This window comes from Microtus pennsylvanicus, chromosome 7 (assembly GCF_037038515.1).
Source record: "Microtus pennsylvanicus isolate mMicPen1 chromosome 7, mMicPen1.hap1, whole genome shotgun sequence".
NCBI lineage: Eukaryota > Metazoa > Chordata > Mammalia > Rodentia > Cricetidae > Microtus > Microtus pennsylvanicus.
In genome coordinates, this window is record NC_134585.1 from 45,631,156 (window position 1) to 45,650,622 (window position 19,467).

The following is a 19,467-nucleotide window of genomic DNA, read 5'->3' on the forward strand; positions in this document are numbered from 1 at the left end:
TACACTTGGACACATTGGCACAGGAGACTGCTTCCTAAATATAACTCCAGTAGTACAGACACTGAGAGAAATAATTAATAAATGGGACCTCCTGAAACTGAAAAGCTTCTGTAAAATAAAGGACATGGTCAACAAGACAAAACAACAGCCTACAGAATGGGAAAAGATCTTTATCAATCCCACATCAAACAGAGGGCTGATCTCCAAAATATACAAAGAATGCAAGGAATTGATCACCAAAAGAATAAATAATCCAATAAAAAAAATGGGGTATAGACCTAAACAGACAACTCTCAACAGTAGAATCTAAAATGGCTCAAAGAAAGTTAGGGAAATGCTCAACATCCTTAGCCATGAGAGAAATGCAAATCAAAACAACTCTGAGATTCTATCTTACACCTGTCAGAATGGCCAAGATCACAAACACTGATGACAGCTTATGCTGGAAAGGATGTGGGGTGAAGAGAACACTCCTGCATTGCTGGTGGGCGTGCAAACTGGACATCAGTATGGCTATTTTTTAGAAAATTAGGAAATAACCTACCTCAAGACCAGCAATATACTTTTGGTTATATACCCAAAGGATGCTCAATCATACCACAAGAACATGTGCTCAACTATGTTTGTAGCAGCATTATTTGTCATAGCCAGAACCTAGAAACTACCTAGATGCCCCTTGAGTGAAGAATGGATAAGAATAATGTGATATATATTACACAATGGAGTACTACACAGCAGAAAAAATAATGACATCTTGAAATTGGTGGGCAAATGGATGGATCTTGAAAACATCCTATTGAGTGAGGTAATCCAGATCCAGAAAAATAAATATCATATGTACTCACTCATAAATTGCTAGTAAACATAAAACAAAAAAAAACCCATCTTATAATTCACAATCCCAGAGAACCTAGACAACAAAGAACACCCTAAGAGAGACATAAATTGATCTAATCTATATGGGAAGTAGAAAAAGACAAGATCTCCTGAGTAAATTGGGAGCATGGGGATCACGGGGGAGGGTAGAAGGGGAGGGGAGTGGACAAAAATATATAGCTCAATAAGAACAATTAAAAAAAAACAAAAACAAAGTACATGCTCTACCTACAAACTAAAAAAAAAGACCCTGTCTCAGAAGCATGAAAGGGAGGGAGGGAAAGGAAACAAAGTGAGGGAGGGGAGAGAAAGAAAGAGAGGGAAGAAGAGGGAAAGAAAGACATAGAAAGAGAAGACTGAGAACAAGAAGGAAGAAAGAGAAAAGCAGAGAGAGAGAGAGACACAGAGAGAGAGAAAGAGAGGGGGGGGCTAAGAAGCTAAGACAATTTCATTTACAATAGCTGCCAAAGATAAATTTCACCAAAAGCTCAAGGCCATATACACAGAAAATTTTAAGCTTTAATGAACTGATGTTAAGAAACCACTGCTCCTTTTCAAACCCACTGTAACATTAGTCCAGCTGAACAGCTTCTGCTTTCCAAAGCCCACTGGAGATCCCTTTATCACTTCTGCCTTTTAGCCAGAAGGATGGGTACATTCTTCAAAGCTTTCAATATGGCAGCAAACCCCAGGTAAGCCATCTTCCATGCAGGTACCAGTCAGACCCCTTCAAACCCTTCAGTGGGTTACTTGACCCCATTAGAATTTTTAAACAGCTCTATGTCTTGTTTCAGTTGTTTGTATAGGTCTTGCCTCTTTTACTATGTTATAACTATTTCAGGACAAAAACTATGTATCTTTCGTTGTTGTTCCCCTGCAAATCATAAAACATATCTTGAGTATATGAGGCTTTTAAAAAAGGCCAATGATGAACAGTCTTAATTAGAATAAGTCATTGTTCGGCGTATTAGCTTGTAAATTCACAGGGTTATCTCTTCTAGGTTAGTGATGATGATCTTAACCAAGTTAATTTCCTTTGAGTGCACATAGACAATCCGGAAGACTGTATTACAAGGGAGGACCGAATATTCCTTCCCTTGAGCAAAGGAAGGTTCTATGGTGCGTCATGAAAAATCAAAGCACGGTAATAGATGTGCCAACAAGACTTCTCAAGTCATGGTTTAGTGGAAATAGTGTTTTGCCTCCTAGTCCTAGGTCCTAACTTCCTTCTCAAGTACTTAAACTGGCTGTTCTGTTGGCTTTGTTTCTAGATTACACTGACAACCATTGGCTATGGAGACAAAACGCCCCTAACTTGGCTGGGAAGATTGCTCTCTGCAGGCTTCGCACTCCTTGGCATTTCTTTCTTTGCACTTCCTGCTGTGAGTATCTTTGCAACAAGAAAGCAGCTTCAATTGGGCCCTCAAGGCTTCCTGGAGTGAGCCCTCCACACTTCTGTGTTCATAGGAATGGATCTCTCTCATTGACCGATAGGATTCTTCCCATAAAACGTTGACTTTTCTAAAAGCTTCCAGGTATATGGTGGAGAGAATTTGGACCAGAGTCTTCAAACTGGCTAACTCTGTATAAACAATAATTCAGATTCTTTTGGTCAACATGCCACTAATACATTTGGAATGTTTAGGAAGATTTAAAGATAGTTTCATTTAAATTAATTACTGCAGTTTGCTTTATAATATACACAAATGGAAAGATGGATGTGCACACGAGTTCATTCCTCTTCCCCAACACTTGAATGAAAAACATCTGACCTTAAGTCTTGTAAATGTGTCAGATGATTTATTCCTGTGTCACAGCCATTGATTTTTTTTTCTTAATGAGCAGTTTCTGCATTTCATCAGAATGAAAAACACATTTATCTCCCTCCAAGCTTCTGACTAGTTTTTCTTCAATGGACGAAGCTGGACTCTATGGTAACTTTAGCCTCTTGTTTCGTTAATGGACATGACATTACCGTTTACCTCTTCCCTCCGGACATCGTTTTTGTCCGCTCCATCTAAGCTGGGCATTAGGAAGCCAACAGTAAAGAGTGAGAGTCCAGCCTCAGCAGGAGCACCTAAGGAAAACAGTCTCATTCTGGCTCCAAGCTGCAGGCCAAGCCGTGTGCAACCTCTGTCAGACTGAAACCTGAGAACGTGCCAGAGAAAGCTGAGCACTTGGAGGTCAGACGGGGATTTTCGGTACCCAAGACTTTAGCTCTCAGTGCTTCTTCTTTGACTGCAAGTGACCTCAGAGGGCGTGCTTGTTCTTACCACACTCAGAGATCACTCTTGACTAGCCCAGACCACCCAAAGCCATGGCAAAGGGACTGCCCAGCCTGTGCCCAGACTTGTAGAGTGCACCTCGGTTTGAGCGACATTTATCACTTACTATGTAACACTATATATTAGTTTGAGCAACATTTAACACTTACATATATCATTTATGTAATGCTCTACATATTAGTGTGCTAGGAGTGCCATGGCAGGATACCACAGACTGTAGGTCCTCAACAGTAGAAGTTCCTCTTGGGAGTTCTTGAAGGCTAGATATGCAGATTCTGATCCAGATATTAGCAGGGTTAGGCCCTTCTGAGAGCCTGGAGAGAGAAAATACCATTCCAAACCTCAGTCTTTGTGGTAGAGAGTGTCTTTACAACATTTATATCTAAATTATCTGGTAAGGACATCATTTGTATGCTTAGGACCCATGCTAATGCTGTCATCCTAACCCCAGATGACCTCTGGTGAGGACCCTCACTATCTTCAAATAAGTCACATTCTGAAGTACATGCAACACGTGAACTTGAGGAGACACAATTTAGCTCAGTGATTTTTTTTTCTAGTATGTTTTTTCCTTGAAATAATGAAGGAAGAATTAAGTCCAGACAAGTACTGGGCAGAACAATGTGATAATGTAAATCAAGTGATTAATATGCACAAAACAAAAACACTTCCCTTCATTTGCAAAACTGTAGAAGTGTGTGGTGCAGGCCTTTAATCTCAGAGGCAGGCAAATCTCTGAGTTCAAGGCCAGTCTGGTCTACAGAGAGATTTCCTGGACAACCAGGGCTATGCAGAGAAAAACCTGTCTAGAAAAACAGCAACAACCAAAGTTTCCTGATGCAAAATGGTAATATAAGACAGATCGGGAGCAGAATTTCCCACATCCACATCTTGTAGTTGTGTGATGTGTTTTATTTTGTTTTTGGAGACAGGGTTTCTCTGGGTAGCCCTGGCTGTCTTAGAACTGGCTCTAGCCTGGTCTACAGAGTTCCCACCCCCAGTCCAAAGTCAGTTCCTATAGCTGGCTCAACAATCCAGAAAAGTACAGAGAATCGATCATCGGATTCCCTGCAGGAAAATATCTTTGGAAACAGAGAAATACAATCTCGGGTTTATTCCCCAAAAGTAATGGCATAGAATACCTGCTGTTTTTATTTCACAGAGATAAATGGGCTGTTAAATAGAAGCCAGCATAACATACTGCATGGGAACAGGTGTTGGAAGACTAACAGCAAGGGCAGGAAATGCAAATCTACAAGAAGCAAGCAGAGATGAGTGTTCAAAGTGTGTGAAGACTTGGGGGTCAGTTAGAGTCAGAGTCAGGCCCCCTCTGTGAAACGCAAGGATCCTATAATGAAACTCTGAACCTTCCAGGGAGGTTAAACTATGTTTTTATGTGAGGTTACAGATCAGAGGCTAAGCAGTCATTCACAGAAATGTTTCCAATAAAACGTTGCCATTTTTATATGCAAATTAAGTTAATCTATGTTAGTAAAATATGTTTGCACTAAACAGAACATTTCCTAACAATGCCAAGAAATGTAGCCTTGTGAAACTTTTGACCGCGGTCTCCCCATAGGTCCTGAGTTGTCATTTTGTCTTCTATTCCTGCTAACAGTGCAGCCTGATTGAAATTTTGAGAGCATTTTGAGAACATTTTGCTGGGAAAGTGTCCTTGTTAGGGTTACTATTGCTGATTAACCATGACCAAAAGCACCTTGGGAAAGAAAGGGTTTATTTTGCTCACTCACAGAATGCATAACTGTTGATCACCAAAAACAGTGAGGGCAGGAACCTGGAGGCAGGAGCTCATGAAGAGGCTGTGGAGGGATGCTGCTTACTGCCTGGTTCTCTAAGGCAGAGCTTGCTCTCTGCTTTCTTATAGAAGCCAGAACAGCCCAGGGATAGCACCACCCATAACGGATCGGGAAGTCCCAATTACTCACTTATAATTATGAAAATGTCCTACAAGCTTCTCTAGAACCCCATCTTCTGGAAGTATAATTAATAGAGTTTTCCTCCTCTCAGAGGTCTTTAGCTTGTATTAAATTAACAAAAAGTTCTTCAGCACAATTGACCCCTTGTCAACTTGACACATAAACAACTCCGCATTAAGCCACAACCTTTCCTTTCTTATTCTTCCGCAAGATTACACATTAATATTGATATCACAATATAAAATATCTTCAAACTTAAAAGTGCTATAGTCTTACAAATTCAAGCACTTTGAAACTTCAGTCTCTTTTAAAAGTCCAACATCTGTTTTAAAATCCAGAAGATCTTAACTGTAGATGCCTATAACATCAAAAATAAACAAAATACTTTCTTACTTCCAGAGTGAAGAACCAGGGGATAGTCATAATCTGAACAAAGCAAAATCAAATTGCAAATTTGTAAATAATTTAATAGCCAATATCTGGCTTCCACTCATGATCTTCCGGGCTCCACCAAAGAGCTTGGGTCACTTCTCCAGCTCTGCGCTCTGGAACACACACATCTTGTCTTCTAGGGTCGAGCTGGCTCCACTCCATGGCTGCTGCTGGTGGTGGTGGTCATCCTAAGGAGTCCCTTGGTACAACTGGGCTGCACTTTCACCAGTAGCCTCTCCTGGGCTCTCTTTGGGGACTCCATCCTTGTCATACAGTGTCAACCCCCAACTGTTCTCCATGACCATTCCATGCCTTCAAAACCAAGACCAACTGGGTGACTCTTATACTACCAAGCTTGGCTGTCAGGATGAGATGGAACCTTGGCTGCCTCTGGAACACAGCTTCTGTGGCTGACTCTGAGCAAACACTCCCTCAGGAGACTTTACTTCAAGGATGCTGGTCTCTTTTTAATCATAGCTGATCCTTCACTCCCAGCTGCTCAGCATCCATTGTCCCAGTAAAGCAAAGGCTTCACTTCAGTAGCTCTGGTCCTTTTGTTAATCACAGCTGAGTCCTCAGCCGCAGATAACCAGGCCCCACAGAGTGTCCAGTAGAATCTTTGCCTCCTCTGAAACTTTAGAAGCCAGGCCTCAATCATCTGCATTGTTCCCAATAGTCTTATCTTCCAAGCTCCTATAGATCAGTTTATTGAGCTCTCAACGCTCAATGAGTTGTCTAGGCCAGAGTTCCACAGTCCTTTCCCAGTCCTCCCTGGAACAACACCGTCAGGTCTGTCACAGCAATACTCGCTGTCCTGGTACCAACTTCTTCTGTTCTGTTGCTGTGAAGAGATACCATGCCCAAGGCAGTTCTTATAAAAGAAAGCATTTATCAGGGACTTGCTTATAGCTTCAGAGAGGGTTTGTCACTGTGGGAGGGAGCATGGCAGCAAGAGTGGCACTGGAACAGCAGCAGAGAGCTACATCCTGATCCCCAAGCAGAAAGAAAGAGAGTCTGGGCCCGCCATTGGCTTTTTCAACCTCACAGCCCACCCCCAATGACACACTTCCTCCAACAAAGACCACACCTTCTAATCCTCCAATAGTGCCTCTCCCTGATGACTATGCCCTCAAATATAAGAACCTATGCACAAGAAGGTTGAAGAGGATTGTAAGTCTTTCCTCTTTGAAGGTCCTGCAGCCAGGAAGCTCAGTGATCATGGTTTCCTGTGTTACCTTGACAACAGAAGGTCTCTGTTGCACCTTACAGGTTCAAAAGGCCACTTATCCCAAGCTCCACTGTAGCCCACCCCTCTCTAGCTCCCTCCATTCCTAGACTATTAAGCTTCTTCAGGCCAACCTGACTTCTTCATAGCAACCTTACATGCTGATTTTACTCCCTCCTCCCACTGGATACCCTAGCTATGAGCGGCTTTTATTATGAAGAAACTGACTTTTATGGAGATTGAATTCTTTTACATATCCAGCGGGTTTAACTCTAGCACAACTGCATCTGCTTGACTTGAAATGTTAATTATTCCACAAACACGTTTGCTACTATCTTCAATCATTAAAAATATTAGCAAAAATATTTGCAATATTTGTTAATATATTACAAATACTAAAATACATTTTAGCCAGGCAGTTGTGGCACGTGTCTTTAATCCCAGCACTTGTGGTGTGCCTCTTTAATCCCAGCACTTGGGAGGCAGAGGCAGGTGGATCTCTGTGAGTTCGAGACCAGCCTGATCTATAATAAGATCTAGTTCCAGGACAGGCTCCAAAGCAACAGAGAAACCCTGTCTCAAAAAACAAAACAAAAAAAATATAGATAGATAGATCAATAGATAAATATTAATATGTTACAAATATGAACAAATATAAACAAAAAAGATAGCAAAATATGAACAAGCATCAAAAGTCAGCACACTTTGGTTGCCATGTTGAAGGTGCAAACTGCGCTTTTTAAAGTTGAGTGATAAGGAGAGATAAACATTTTAAATTTTTGTCAAGGTATTTTTCCCCACTTGGTATTTATGTCACATTTATTAGTCTAGAATCAAACATTAAAAACTAAAATTTTAATTCTTGTTAGTCTAAAAAAATTAGTGAAAATCACTTTTGTAAGATTTGCCTCTACCAAGGGTTGGGGAATGAATGAGATCAAGACACATAGAATAAATGAATTTTATAAAAAACCATTTTGCACCTAGTGTTGCCAGTATTTGGAGAGTTGTGTACATATTGAAAGATGAAGCCATGTTACATCTATCTGTGTTTATGAATCATGACTGACTGGCTTAGAGACACTGAACTGCATGTGACTAGAGGCAGATGCAGACATAACGAGACAGCGAGCAGAGTTAGCTAATAACTGCTGGAACATATAGACATGTAGTAAACAGTCACCAGTTCTAAGAAATGCCAAGTGATTTTCAGAACATTTTATCTTGCTTTATAGATATTAAATTGTACTGTGTAGGACCTGCATCCATTTACAAAAGGAAAGTAACTCTCATACACTGTGCTCAAAAATGATAGCTAGTGCCGTTAACCCAGTGTCTATAAAAACCTGAATTATGTTCAGTGCAAGTAATACACAAATATTCACTCTATAGGTATAATACATATCATAAAGATATTTTTATTCTCTCCTGTGTGTTTATGCTTAATGGGAAATGAAGTTAGAGGAAAAATCAGGCAGTCAGTCAGTCTTTCCCAAATAGCCTCATTTAACCAAAAAATAAAAAATAAAGGATTTGGAAGAGGAGAGCATTTGTGATACCAACTGGGGGAAAGATTATTTAAATCTATAAGCTAGACCATCCAAAAGCAGGTTTTTATAAAGCTTAGCTTGTGTAATCACAGCCTGTATGAGATGGAGACATGAAACAGTGTAAGAACTACACTGAAGGCACAGATGGAAAACAGAGCCCATGATTTAATTGCTCGTTTCAGGGCACAGTTATTTATCTTAATTAATAATAGAGGAGGGCACTGCATACTAGTAGCAAATGGTATTATTCTACAATTCTGTATTTTAAACACGATTGCATTGCTTACTGTCTGGTTATTGTCACCAATGGGCTTAGAATTGTGAAATCTCAAGATAAGATGAAAGGCTACCTAAAGCCCCGAAATATCTCAGCAGAGATGTCCCATGGCCAAGACTTAATGCTTTCTAGAGATAAACAGAAACCCTTTTCCAGGAGGTACCATCTTTTACCTGACAAAGGGTGCACATTGGGCATTTCTTACCTACAGAAGATACTGACTTAGCGCTTAGAAGATAGATACCCATCTCTAACTTAAGGGTGAGACTCCTGGAAGCTTAAAAAAAGGCTAATAATTTATAGCTAGCAAGCAAAATGGACAGACTTGAAAGCAGTAGAGCTCCCAGTGTCGTGCTAATGAAGTCAAGAGCATAGACACGGACTGGATTTAGCAAGCTCTGAATGTGAACAAAATGTTGAGACAAAAGGCATCTTGATTTCACAAATGCCAAACCTACACAAACAGAAAAGAGACGCAAACATCAAAGAACCAGAATTTTTGCAGTTCAAGATATTAAAAATGAAGCCAGGTGGTAGTGGTGGTGCATGCCTCTAATCTGAGTCCAGGCGGGAAACAGAGGATCTCTGTGAGTTCAAGGCCAGCCTTGTCTACAGAGCCAATTCCAGGACAGCCAGGACCATACAGAGGAACCCTGTCTCAAAAAACCTAAAAATATTTAAAAAAAAAAAAAAAAGTAATAGTAAGTGAAAAGAAATCAAATTAGCAACAACAACAAAACACCTGGGTTTAGAAATGACTCAGCTGTTGAGAACACGTACTATTCTCGTAGAAGACCTGGATTCACTTCCCCAGCCCCCATACCGAGGAACTTGCAACCACTCTCATCTTTGGTTCCAGGAGATCTGACTCTGTCTTCTGAAATCCTCTTAACTGCATACACGCATGCACAAACACATACTTTAAAATACAATAAACCTTTAAAAGAACACAAAACAAACCAAAAACTGAGGAAGGTATGTTAATCTCACCAACCACAAATTTCAAATAGGTGAACCAAACGAAAAACAAAAAGAAAAGAAAGAGAGAAGTCAGACATGCTGAAAGCACCATATTAAAACCGAGGAAAGAGGAATAGGTTTTTCAAGGAGTCATGCTTTGTTTGGTTGTTTGGTTGTTTGGTTGTTTGTTTGTTTGTTTGTTTGGTTGGTTGGTTGGTTGGCTGGAGGTTGGTTGGTTGGTTGGTTGGTTGTTTGTTTGTTTGTTTGGTTGTTTGTTTGGTTGTTTGTTTGTTTGGTTGGTTGGTTGGTTGGTTGGAGGTTGGTTGTTTTTTGTTGTTGTTTTCATACTGATGGGCAAAACCTATAACTCCAAAACTGATAACCCATCTTTAAGGTCCTCAGCTGGGATTGGTCTGAACCTCACCTCTATCCTCCCCAACTTTGTGTATGATGAATGTACCATCCCAGAGTCTTATCAGTGCTAAAAGTAGCCACATGTCTATAGCAGCAAGACTTTAAATCTTCCAAATTTAAACCCCAGTCCAGTCCAAAGTAGAGTTCACACCTCTAAATTCTATCACTTAATATCACTTGAATTTAGTGATCATTTCTGTTCCTAATCAGAATGCTTCTTATAATACCGGAAATCAATTAATGATAATGTTCAGTTGATTTACTACAGAACAAGACTCATAATCTTCGGGCAGTATTACCCAACAGCTTGCTACTCCCTGGAAGTGTTAGAACAAAGTCATATAGGGTTTTTTTTATAAGTAACATGTTTATGGGCAACACATTACATAATGTTTGTCTTTTTGTAGATTCATTTTAGAGATCTTTAAAATGGTATTATTTTGTATTTTGTTCCAGGGCATTCTTGGCTCAGGTTTTGCATTAAAAGTACAGGAACAGCACCGCCAGAAACATTTTGAGAAAAGAAGGAACCCAGCTGCCAACCTCATTCAGGTAAATGTCAGCATGATGGGGAGATGGCCACATCTGTCTCCAGAAGTGCTTGCTCGGTCATTTTCTAGTTACCATGCTTCATTGCTTCCTAGAGTTACTTACTGTTCTGTGCTAAAAAAGAAACAAAAATAAAAAAATAAAGTCAAACCTTAATGAACAACCCAGAGTGTGAACAGGTGTTGTCCCTCTCCCCAACAACAACAACGAAGTATGTTTTTCAGAAAATGGACTATGTGCTGTTCAGATTAATTAACCGTTACCACCAACCCTGTGCAGAGGTTACCAGTCCTGCCACTCCTGGAAGGACCCTAATTCACTTTATGAATCGCTGTGTGAAACATAATTGGTCATTAAGTGATGGAACAGAATGCAGCATCATTCCTGGAATTCCCATGACTTTCTCTAGCCGTTCTTTCCTTCTGTTGTGAAAACCATACAAGGTTTAGAATGTTGAGGTTTAGTGTCTGTGGAATTGCTTTTCATGTCTTGTAGGGACATGGCCTGAAGTGCACTAGATATTAGAGGAGATATATATATATATATATTAGATAATAAACATATTGTGTGAAGCTAGTTCATCATACATCAGGTTTGTGTTAGCATTTCATTTTCTTTCCAACAACCCAGGATTTGTGTTAACACTTTTCTAAAATATTTCACTTTCTAAACTATTTCTAAATATTTCTAAAATATATTTTCCCCAGATCAAGGATCTAAAGTGAACATTTCACAATGAACACGATAGTCCTGAAATCCCAAGTTATCTCCCCTCCTTAGAAGCAGCTGAAGCCCCAGATTTTGAACATGGAGATGCCGGGATGCAAATAAGAGGGACTCTGGGAATTGTTTGCTGGCAAATGTAGCAAGTGCATTGCTTTAATTTAGATCTCAGCTTTGAGTGGCTGAACTATTTGGTTGTAACCTACTGTTAACCATCCAGTTAGCCTTTCCCTAGGTCTGTGTCATGCCTTGCTTCCAATAGAAATGGAGCTCTGAAGGGGACGGGGGGGGGGGGGTTGAGTGTGTAGCTTAGGTCTATCCTAAAGGAAATCTGTAGCTGATGACTAAATTGGTTTTAAACAGAACGCTATTTTACAACCGCTTACGAGAAGCGGGCCATTGTGTGTGAATTGCAAGGCAGACCACTGACAGTCACTATTTTCCTAATGGTTTAAAAGAGAGATAAAGGCCAGAGAGATGGCTCAGCAGGGAAGAGCACTGGTTGCTCTCCCAGAAAACCCTGGTTCGGTTTCAGCACCCTCATGATTACTCAGGTCGGTCTGTAACTACAGTCTCAGTAACTTGACACCCTCCACCGGCTTTTGCAGGCACCAGGCACCCACAGGATACACAGACATACATTCAGGCATAGCACCCATACACATAAAAATAAATTAATAAAATTCTTTTTTATAAAATGACAAAAACAGTAAAATTACTTTCTTGATGAAAAGGTCCTTAAGTTAATAGTAGCTTAAGCACCATAGCCGGGAGCTAGGAATGTCGTTTAATGATGAGGGCTTCCCTGACATGTATGAGTCCTTAGTTGAATCTCCAGTATTGAGAAGTCTGGAGCCAAGCAATGATCCTATAATGACAGAAGTGCACAGTACGGGCCCAGAAAAGCCTCACCAACTCTCCATCTACAAACAGTCTTCACCGAGGCGCATGCTCTCAGATTTCTTCAGATTCGTCCTCTCTTTACTATCTTTACCTCCATCTTCCTTCACTCTGGAACAGCCCTCCAACCTGGGAGCGCACCATTTGTTCAAAGGGCTCCCAGAATCCCACTGAGCAACAAGCCCTGCTTATGTATAGAACCAATAAACCCTCTCCTGGATATTAAAGCTCCTAGAATCTGAGCTGTTCTGCTGAGAAGCAAACCTTTGCCAGCTCTCCTGTGTACATCAGCTGTGACAACACAGAGTTGTACTGCCAATACAGTAGCCACCAGCTCCGCATCGCTATCAAAGCTAAGCGAAGTCAAGATTAAAAATTGATTTCTAGACATTTATCAAATGTTCGGTCCCTTTAAGGAGTCATGAGCTGCCATGGCACATTGAACCTACTTCTAAGAAGCATGGCAGGGACTTTCCTCAGCTGCTGTGTCCTTGTCAACTACTGAATCCTGAGGAACAGTTCTCAACCGAGCTTCAAAACAAATTGGTTTTCGTGCAGCAAATCATTAGAGAAGTGGAATTTATGTCTGTCTCCAAAGTGAGCCAACCTATAACAGGTGGAGATGCCAAATGAACAGTTTAGCATAGAGGCCTTGATCTCCGTTTTGTACAACTTGATTGTGTAACATACATATATTGTGACTAGCAAGTGAACTTGTAAAATTAAAGCAATATCATGGGGAAGTTATGAATTTTGCTTAAAATTCCCAATTGTTTATGGCAGGAAAGAGCACAAACTACACCATTTAAAATGTTTAAAACCGGGCTGGAGAGATGGCTCAGATGTTAGGAGCATTGCCTGTTCTTCCAAAGGTCCTGAGTTCAATTCCCAGCAACCACATGGTGGCTCACAACCATCCATAATGAGATCTGTGCCCTCTTCTGGCCTGCGGGCATATACACTGACAGAATATTGTATACATAATAAATAAATAAATATTAAAAAAATAAAATGTTTAAAACCTATGCTTAGTATCAGAAATCAAAAATCGAATTTGAGGGCTGGGCAGTGGTGGTGCACACCTGTAATCCCAGCACTCAGGAGGCAGAGGCAGGGGGATTTCTGTGAGTTTGAATCCAGTCTGATCTACAAAGTTAAGTTCTAGGACAGTCAGAGCTGTTACACAGAGAACCCCTGTCTCAAAAATACAAAAACAAGATTGAATTTGATGAGGTGGGAAGTAGCTGCCTTCTCATTCCAATGAAATTTATTTATTGATGCTGCCTGCGTAGGAATAGCATGATATTCATCTGCCCATTGTGTCTCCTTCACGTAGTCTGAACAGAATCCAGGGAGTTAGGCTTTGGCTAGACATGGTAGAAATCTATTTTTTTAATTTAGACATGAATTTTTAAGGATCAAGTAAGTTGAACAGCAAGCTTTGGATGCTGATCCTTTCATTCCTTACCCCATAAACCTGCAGGTATGCTATATATACGTAGCATCGAGATCAAAGGCAATTTCATTTGTGTTAAGGCTGAACCATGCTCTTGCCTCCGCGGCGAGTGAGATGCTCAAACTGCTTTGTCATTTGGTTGGTGAAAGAACTAAATTAACCAGAATCTCAAGGATTTAAAAAAAAAAAAGTTGAAAAGCCCAGAAGCTCACAGCAAACTTAGCTGTGTCAATATCTTTGCATGACTCATTTAAATTAACTTTTCAAGTGGAGCAGTCTGGGAAACGAAATCAGCTCTCGGTAACGTTCTGAATACCTGCCCAAATGTCACAACTTTTATTAATAATGCCTAAGACTCACAGAGTCTTTTACAGTTTGCAGAGTGCTTCCAACACATTATATCACATGATCACCAAGATAAGCCTCTTCATTTGCTAGGACTAAATCCTTGCTGTCTGAGTCCAAATCCAATACTCCTTAACTTTATTTTAATTTTGGAAAATCTCATACATATATACAATGTTCTTGATCAGATCCACCCCCACTCCCTTCTTCTTACTCACCCTTTTCTCCACCAACACATCCATTCCTAACTCTCTCTCTCTCTCTCTCTCACTCTCTCACACACACACACCCCATTGAGTCAATTAGTGATTCGCACCTGGGTCTTCCACTGGGATGACCGCCATCCACCCAAAGAGAAGGGATAGGACCTCCTGCCTAGTCCCTGCTGGAATTTTTAAGAGGATTGATCGCCTGTGTGTAATCACAGCTGCTGTGAGTTATTTGCCACCATCATGTCATATTCAGAGGACAGCATTTCACAGCCCTCCTCCCCATCTTCTGGCACGTACCCCCTTTCTGCCCCCACTTCTTCAACGTTGCCGGAGCCTTGGGGCAGATCAGGGATAGGGCTCAAAAGTCAACCTTGTGCCCTCCACAGGCATTACCGAGTTTCTAGGCAGGCTCCAGGAGATTCATCAGAGGCCTATAATAGAGGCTTTTTCTGGAGATAATGAACCTGTTCCGTGTGGAGTAAAAACAAAACAACAATTCAGTGAACTTTCGTAAGCTCAGTCCTGACAGAACAGCAAGAGGAAGGCTGCAAGATTATCCTGCCAGAAAGAAGCCAACTGTTCCCAAAGAAAACAGGCTGCACATTGAAGCTTTCTCTTTGCTTAGTGAAATAGCTTGGTCTTCATGCAGCCATCCTAAAGGGAGGCTGCCAAACTTTCTGCTAAAGCCCAGTTATACAAGTTGACATGCCTCTTTTCATGCTTCAATCACAGAGAACAGATCATAGATATTAAAACATGAAAGAAAAAAAACAGAAGGAAAAACAGGTTTGTGACAGTATCTCAGAAAGTGCAATAGAAAGACAAGAAAGAAAGAAAATCGAAGGACCTTTCATTGAGGTTCAAGATCCAACTAACACAGGTACCTCAAAGTACACAGAGTCCAGGGAAACTAAGGAGAGGCTTTTTACCGGGGAAATAGTACGCTGTGATTTTCTAGAACTGGAGGGCAGGAGGAGTAGTAACCTGCGCTGTGAACCAAAACCTTCATACCAAGATTATCATGGAGAGACATCAGAATGCTTGTAAAATCAGAGCTGAGCATATCCAAAGGGTGAAGAATCAACATGACATCGGTGACCTCACTGGAAACCCAACACTTAGAACTCATGGAAATAAGCCTATTAAGAAGAAAGAGTGCTTGCAACCTAGCATTCTACACCAAGCCAAACCATTCTAGAATCATTCCAAGAGCCCCAAAGTTTATTTACTTGCTGTCTGAGTTCGCTTCCTGTTGCTGTGATGGGGCACTTTGACAAAAAACAACTTGGGGAGGAAAGGCTCACATGTCCCTATCACAGTCTACCATCTAGAGAAGTCAGGGCAGAAATCTGGAGTCAGGAACTGAAGCAGAGGCCATGAAGGAATGGCAATTACTGACTCTCTCCTCGTGGCTTACTCAACCTTTTCTTTCTTTCTTTCTTTCTTTCTTTCTTTCTTTCTTTCTTTCTTTCTTTTTTCATTTCTTCTTTCTTCCTTCCTTTCTTTTCTTTTTTTTCTCTCTTTTTTCTTTCTTTCATTCTTTTTTCATTTCTTCTTTCTTCCTTCCTTCTTTTTCTTTCTTTCTTTCTTTCTTTCTTTCTTTCTTTCTTTCTCTCTTTCTTTCTTTGTATTTTTAACCTGACTGTAGTTTCCCATCCTTCCTCTCCTCCCAGCTCCCCTCCCCCACCCTCTTCACTCCTCCTTTAAGGCCAAGCCTCCCATGGATACCAACCAAGCAATGCATATCAAGTTGCAGTAAGACCAGACACCTCCTCTTATATTAAGGCTGGACAGGCAACCCAGCATGGGGAAAACGGTCCCAAAAGCCAGCAAAAGAGTCAGAGACAGCCCTTGCCCCCAGTGTTAGGAGGCCCATAAGAAGATCAAGGCACACAATTGTAACATATGTGCAGGGGGGCTAAGTCAGTACAATGTGGGCTCCCTGGTTGTCAGTTCAGTCTCTATGAGCGTCTGAGTTTTCTTGTAGTGCCCTTGACCCCTCTGGCTCTTAAAATCCTCTCCACCTGTTTCCTCAGGATTCCCCGAGGTCCTCCTAATGTTTGCCTCAGCTTGCTTTCTTATGCCTCCCAGGAGGACTTACTTGCCCAGGGGTGGCACCACCCACCATAGGCTGGACCCTTCCATAGCAATTAGTAACCAAGGAAATGCCCTACAGATTTGACTATATGCAATCTCATGGAGGCATTTTCTCAAGCGAGCATGGTGAGCCCGGAGTGTACACGTGAAAATGGAACTGATAGAGTCTGTGGTCATCCAAAATATTCTGGGCTAGTTTTAGAAAGAGTCAAACCAGTCATCCTTGTACAGATACAAACAATACAAACTGAACACTCCCCACATAGAGAACTCCGTGGGCTTTGTACTTTCAACTCAGGACTAAACTTCTGATTTGTTTGCCTGCCTACGCTACCAGAATCGCCCAAGTTTGACTTTAATTTGCTTTTGGTTAACTTTGCAGTTACATATGCCATGTAAATTGGTTAATTTAGATCCACGGGGATCCCTGGAGGGAACTCTTTTATTTTATACTATGTGATTTGGGCTTTAAATACGGGAACATCAGGTACTGGGGCATATGAACGGGGACTTGAATTTTAACTGCTAGCATCAATTAGTGGAGCTCAAGGACAGGAGGCGGGTACTAGGAATGTAAGAGGATGTGGAAAGCCCACTTACCCGTAATGTAGACTGAGCAGGTTGCAGTCGGGAAATATATGTATACACATGCATGTATATGAATGTAACAAGAGTTAATAAAAGGAGGTGTCATGGATTTGAAAGAGAGCAAGGAGGGGTGTGTAGAAGAGTATGGGAGGAAGAAAGGAAAGGGAAGGAGAGAAGAGGAGAGGAAGGGGAGGGAGAGGAGGGGAGGGGAGGGGAGGGAGGGGAGAGGAGGAGAGGGGAGGGGAGGAGAGGGGAAAATGCTATCATTATACTACGTTGCCCTCAAATCAAAGACATAATAAAACAAATGCAAGGATATTAACACTGACACTCCCCACTTCCATGTTGATTATTAACTCATCTCAGCTCTGGAAGAGATGTCACCTGACCCTTCTATGTGTCTCCCTTACATGACATTTTTACAATAGAAGATGGGCCTAACAGCTCAGCTCTTGAGCTCAATTCGATAGAAAAAGATGAAGAAATTAGGTCAGATTGTAAAGCAAGCCTTTAGTTTCTCGGAATCTTTTTGTCCACCCCCCCAATGGTTTATGACACTTAACAGGTAATATCAAGCCCCATTTTTTTGATGTATTGTTGTCATAGATTTTTTTTCCCACTGGTGTTGAATGATGCACGATCCTAACCTATGTATCTAGTTGTACGAAAGTTTTACTTTCAGGGTCTGGATCTCATAAATGCATCATGACTCTATAGACACTGTTTAATTAAAATAGCCCTTTAGACTTCCCCACCAGTTGAGGATCTCGGGGCCTCACTCCAGCAGAAATGACTTCAGTAAATCCAGCCTGTAATCTCAGCATTTTGGAGGCTGAGGCTGGACCATCTCCTCACATTCAGGAACAGCTTGTGCTACAACCGTTGGGACTGTCTCCAACAACCAAAACCTATAATAATAACAATATCTCTGTGTCTTGTTGGTTAGTCTAGATCCCCCTAAAGATTTTATGTAAACAACCCCACACACTAAAATTTCAAGACAATAAGATGCTAATTATCTTATTATCTATAAGACGTCAGGATGCTTGGCACGGATTTCCACAGATTTATCGGTTAAATAAACACAAGCCATGTGGGCAAGCATTCAAAAAAAGAATCTTTCTTGAAAAATGTAAAATAAATAAATAGCCTTTGAAAACATAAAATCCCTCAGCTTCTACTGTATGTCTTCCTAATTTTTTTCATGTCAGTTCCTGAATACTTCACTGAAGTATAATGTACAGGCAGAAAAGGAGTCCATTTCCTAGGGGAACTGAGCAGCCCTGTATAACTAGCATTCAGACAAACAAAATATGACTTCTCGGCTACCTTTCTCGGTCCCTATCCCACAAGGGGTACCGCTACGCTAGCTTCTGACAGCATAGAAACTTTCCCTCACTTTGTGGAAAGTGCTCTGTTGAGTCTTGTTTATAGTACACGACATTAGTCACAGGAGGCCCATCCGTAGAGTCAGGCATAGTTACAGTGAACTGTTGCTATGTAGACACATTGCAGTATGTGACCATGTGACAAGACGGCTATTTACACTGCTGTTGACAGATATGTGGACCTTTCCAGCTTTAGTTTAAAAGCCAAGATATAGTGCCTACCTTTTGGTGAACGTATTTAAGCATACCTATTATATTTACCTGGAAAAGAATGTCTATATCATAATGTATTCATACATTCAACTTCAATAATACTGCCAGACAGTTTTTCAATGTCGTCATAGCAATTTTTTGTCCAATTCAATGATATTCTTAGAAAACAATATAATTGGGTTACTTTTTTTTTTCTTCACTGTGTTTTAAAATAAAGACTGATGGTTGTTATTACAGTAGGGATGTGACCCATTTAGATGAGTTCGCCTCATGAAACAGAACTCTCTAAGTAATGAATCATAATACAAGGTTTTCTATAAAGAAATTGGAGCAAATGCTTGGCCAATGTACTTAGCGTTCTTTGCACGCTCGCAGCAAAAGAATAAATTTACCAAACTCTGCATGGAAAAGTAAGTACAGGTGATTTCTCAAATGGACAGCTCAGAAGTTCTTCCAGCCACTGCCGTAAACCAGTCAGAAAAATTGCCAGGGGAGGTTGTGATCAAAAGACCATCGACTGAAGACACTTTCTCAACCTTCCCCACCTTGGTTGAACTTCTATACCTGACACTCAGCTATCTCATCTACCGAGCAGGACTTTTAATTCACGCTTTGGTTGTAAGGATCACATCCCAATGCTTTCTGTTTTCTACCCCAGGAATGGTTCTAGAGTGTAGACAAGTCTAACTAAATAAACCCCCTTTTCATTTTGTTGTATTTTCTGCTCTCTTTTGTGCCCCTCTGTGCCGTGTGCAGTGTGTTTGGCGTAGCTATGCAGCTGATGAGAAGTCTGTTTCCATTGCAACCTGGAAGCCGCATCTGAAGGCCCTGCACACCTGCAGCCCTACCAAGTAGGTATCGGGGGAGAGGTGGTGCTAGAGTTGTTTCTTTTCTAGTTTGTTAAACAATACCATATACGTGCAGGAACGTCCTGGTTTGGGCCTTGTTTTATTCTCTCTGTTGCTCTAAAAGATACCTAGCCCAATTTAACAGCAACTCAACCATATAACTACGTGGAATTGGCATCATTCCTTACCAAC

The 19,467-nt window shown here is 41.0% G+C and overlaps 1 protein-coding gene across 3 annotated transcripts in view; it reads left to right on the forward strand.

The window, feature by feature from the left end:
- Kcnq5 (potassium voltage-gated channel subfamily Q member 5) overlaps positions 1-19,467 on the forward strand; it is a 534,457-nt gene that overhangs the window by 442,308 nt on the left and 72,682 nt on the right. For all 3 annotated transcript variants that reach the window (XM_075980633.1, XM_075980634.1, XM_075980635.1), the window contains exons 6-8: positions 2,148-2,258; positions 10,413-10,508; positions 19,184-19,278. In XM_075980633.1, the coding sequence (XP_075836748.1) occupies positions 2,148-2,258; positions 10,413-10,508; positions 19,184-19,278 (302 nt within the window). The remainder of the gene's footprint in view (positions 1-2,147; positions 2,259-10,412; positions 10,509-19,183; positions 19,279-19,467) is intronic.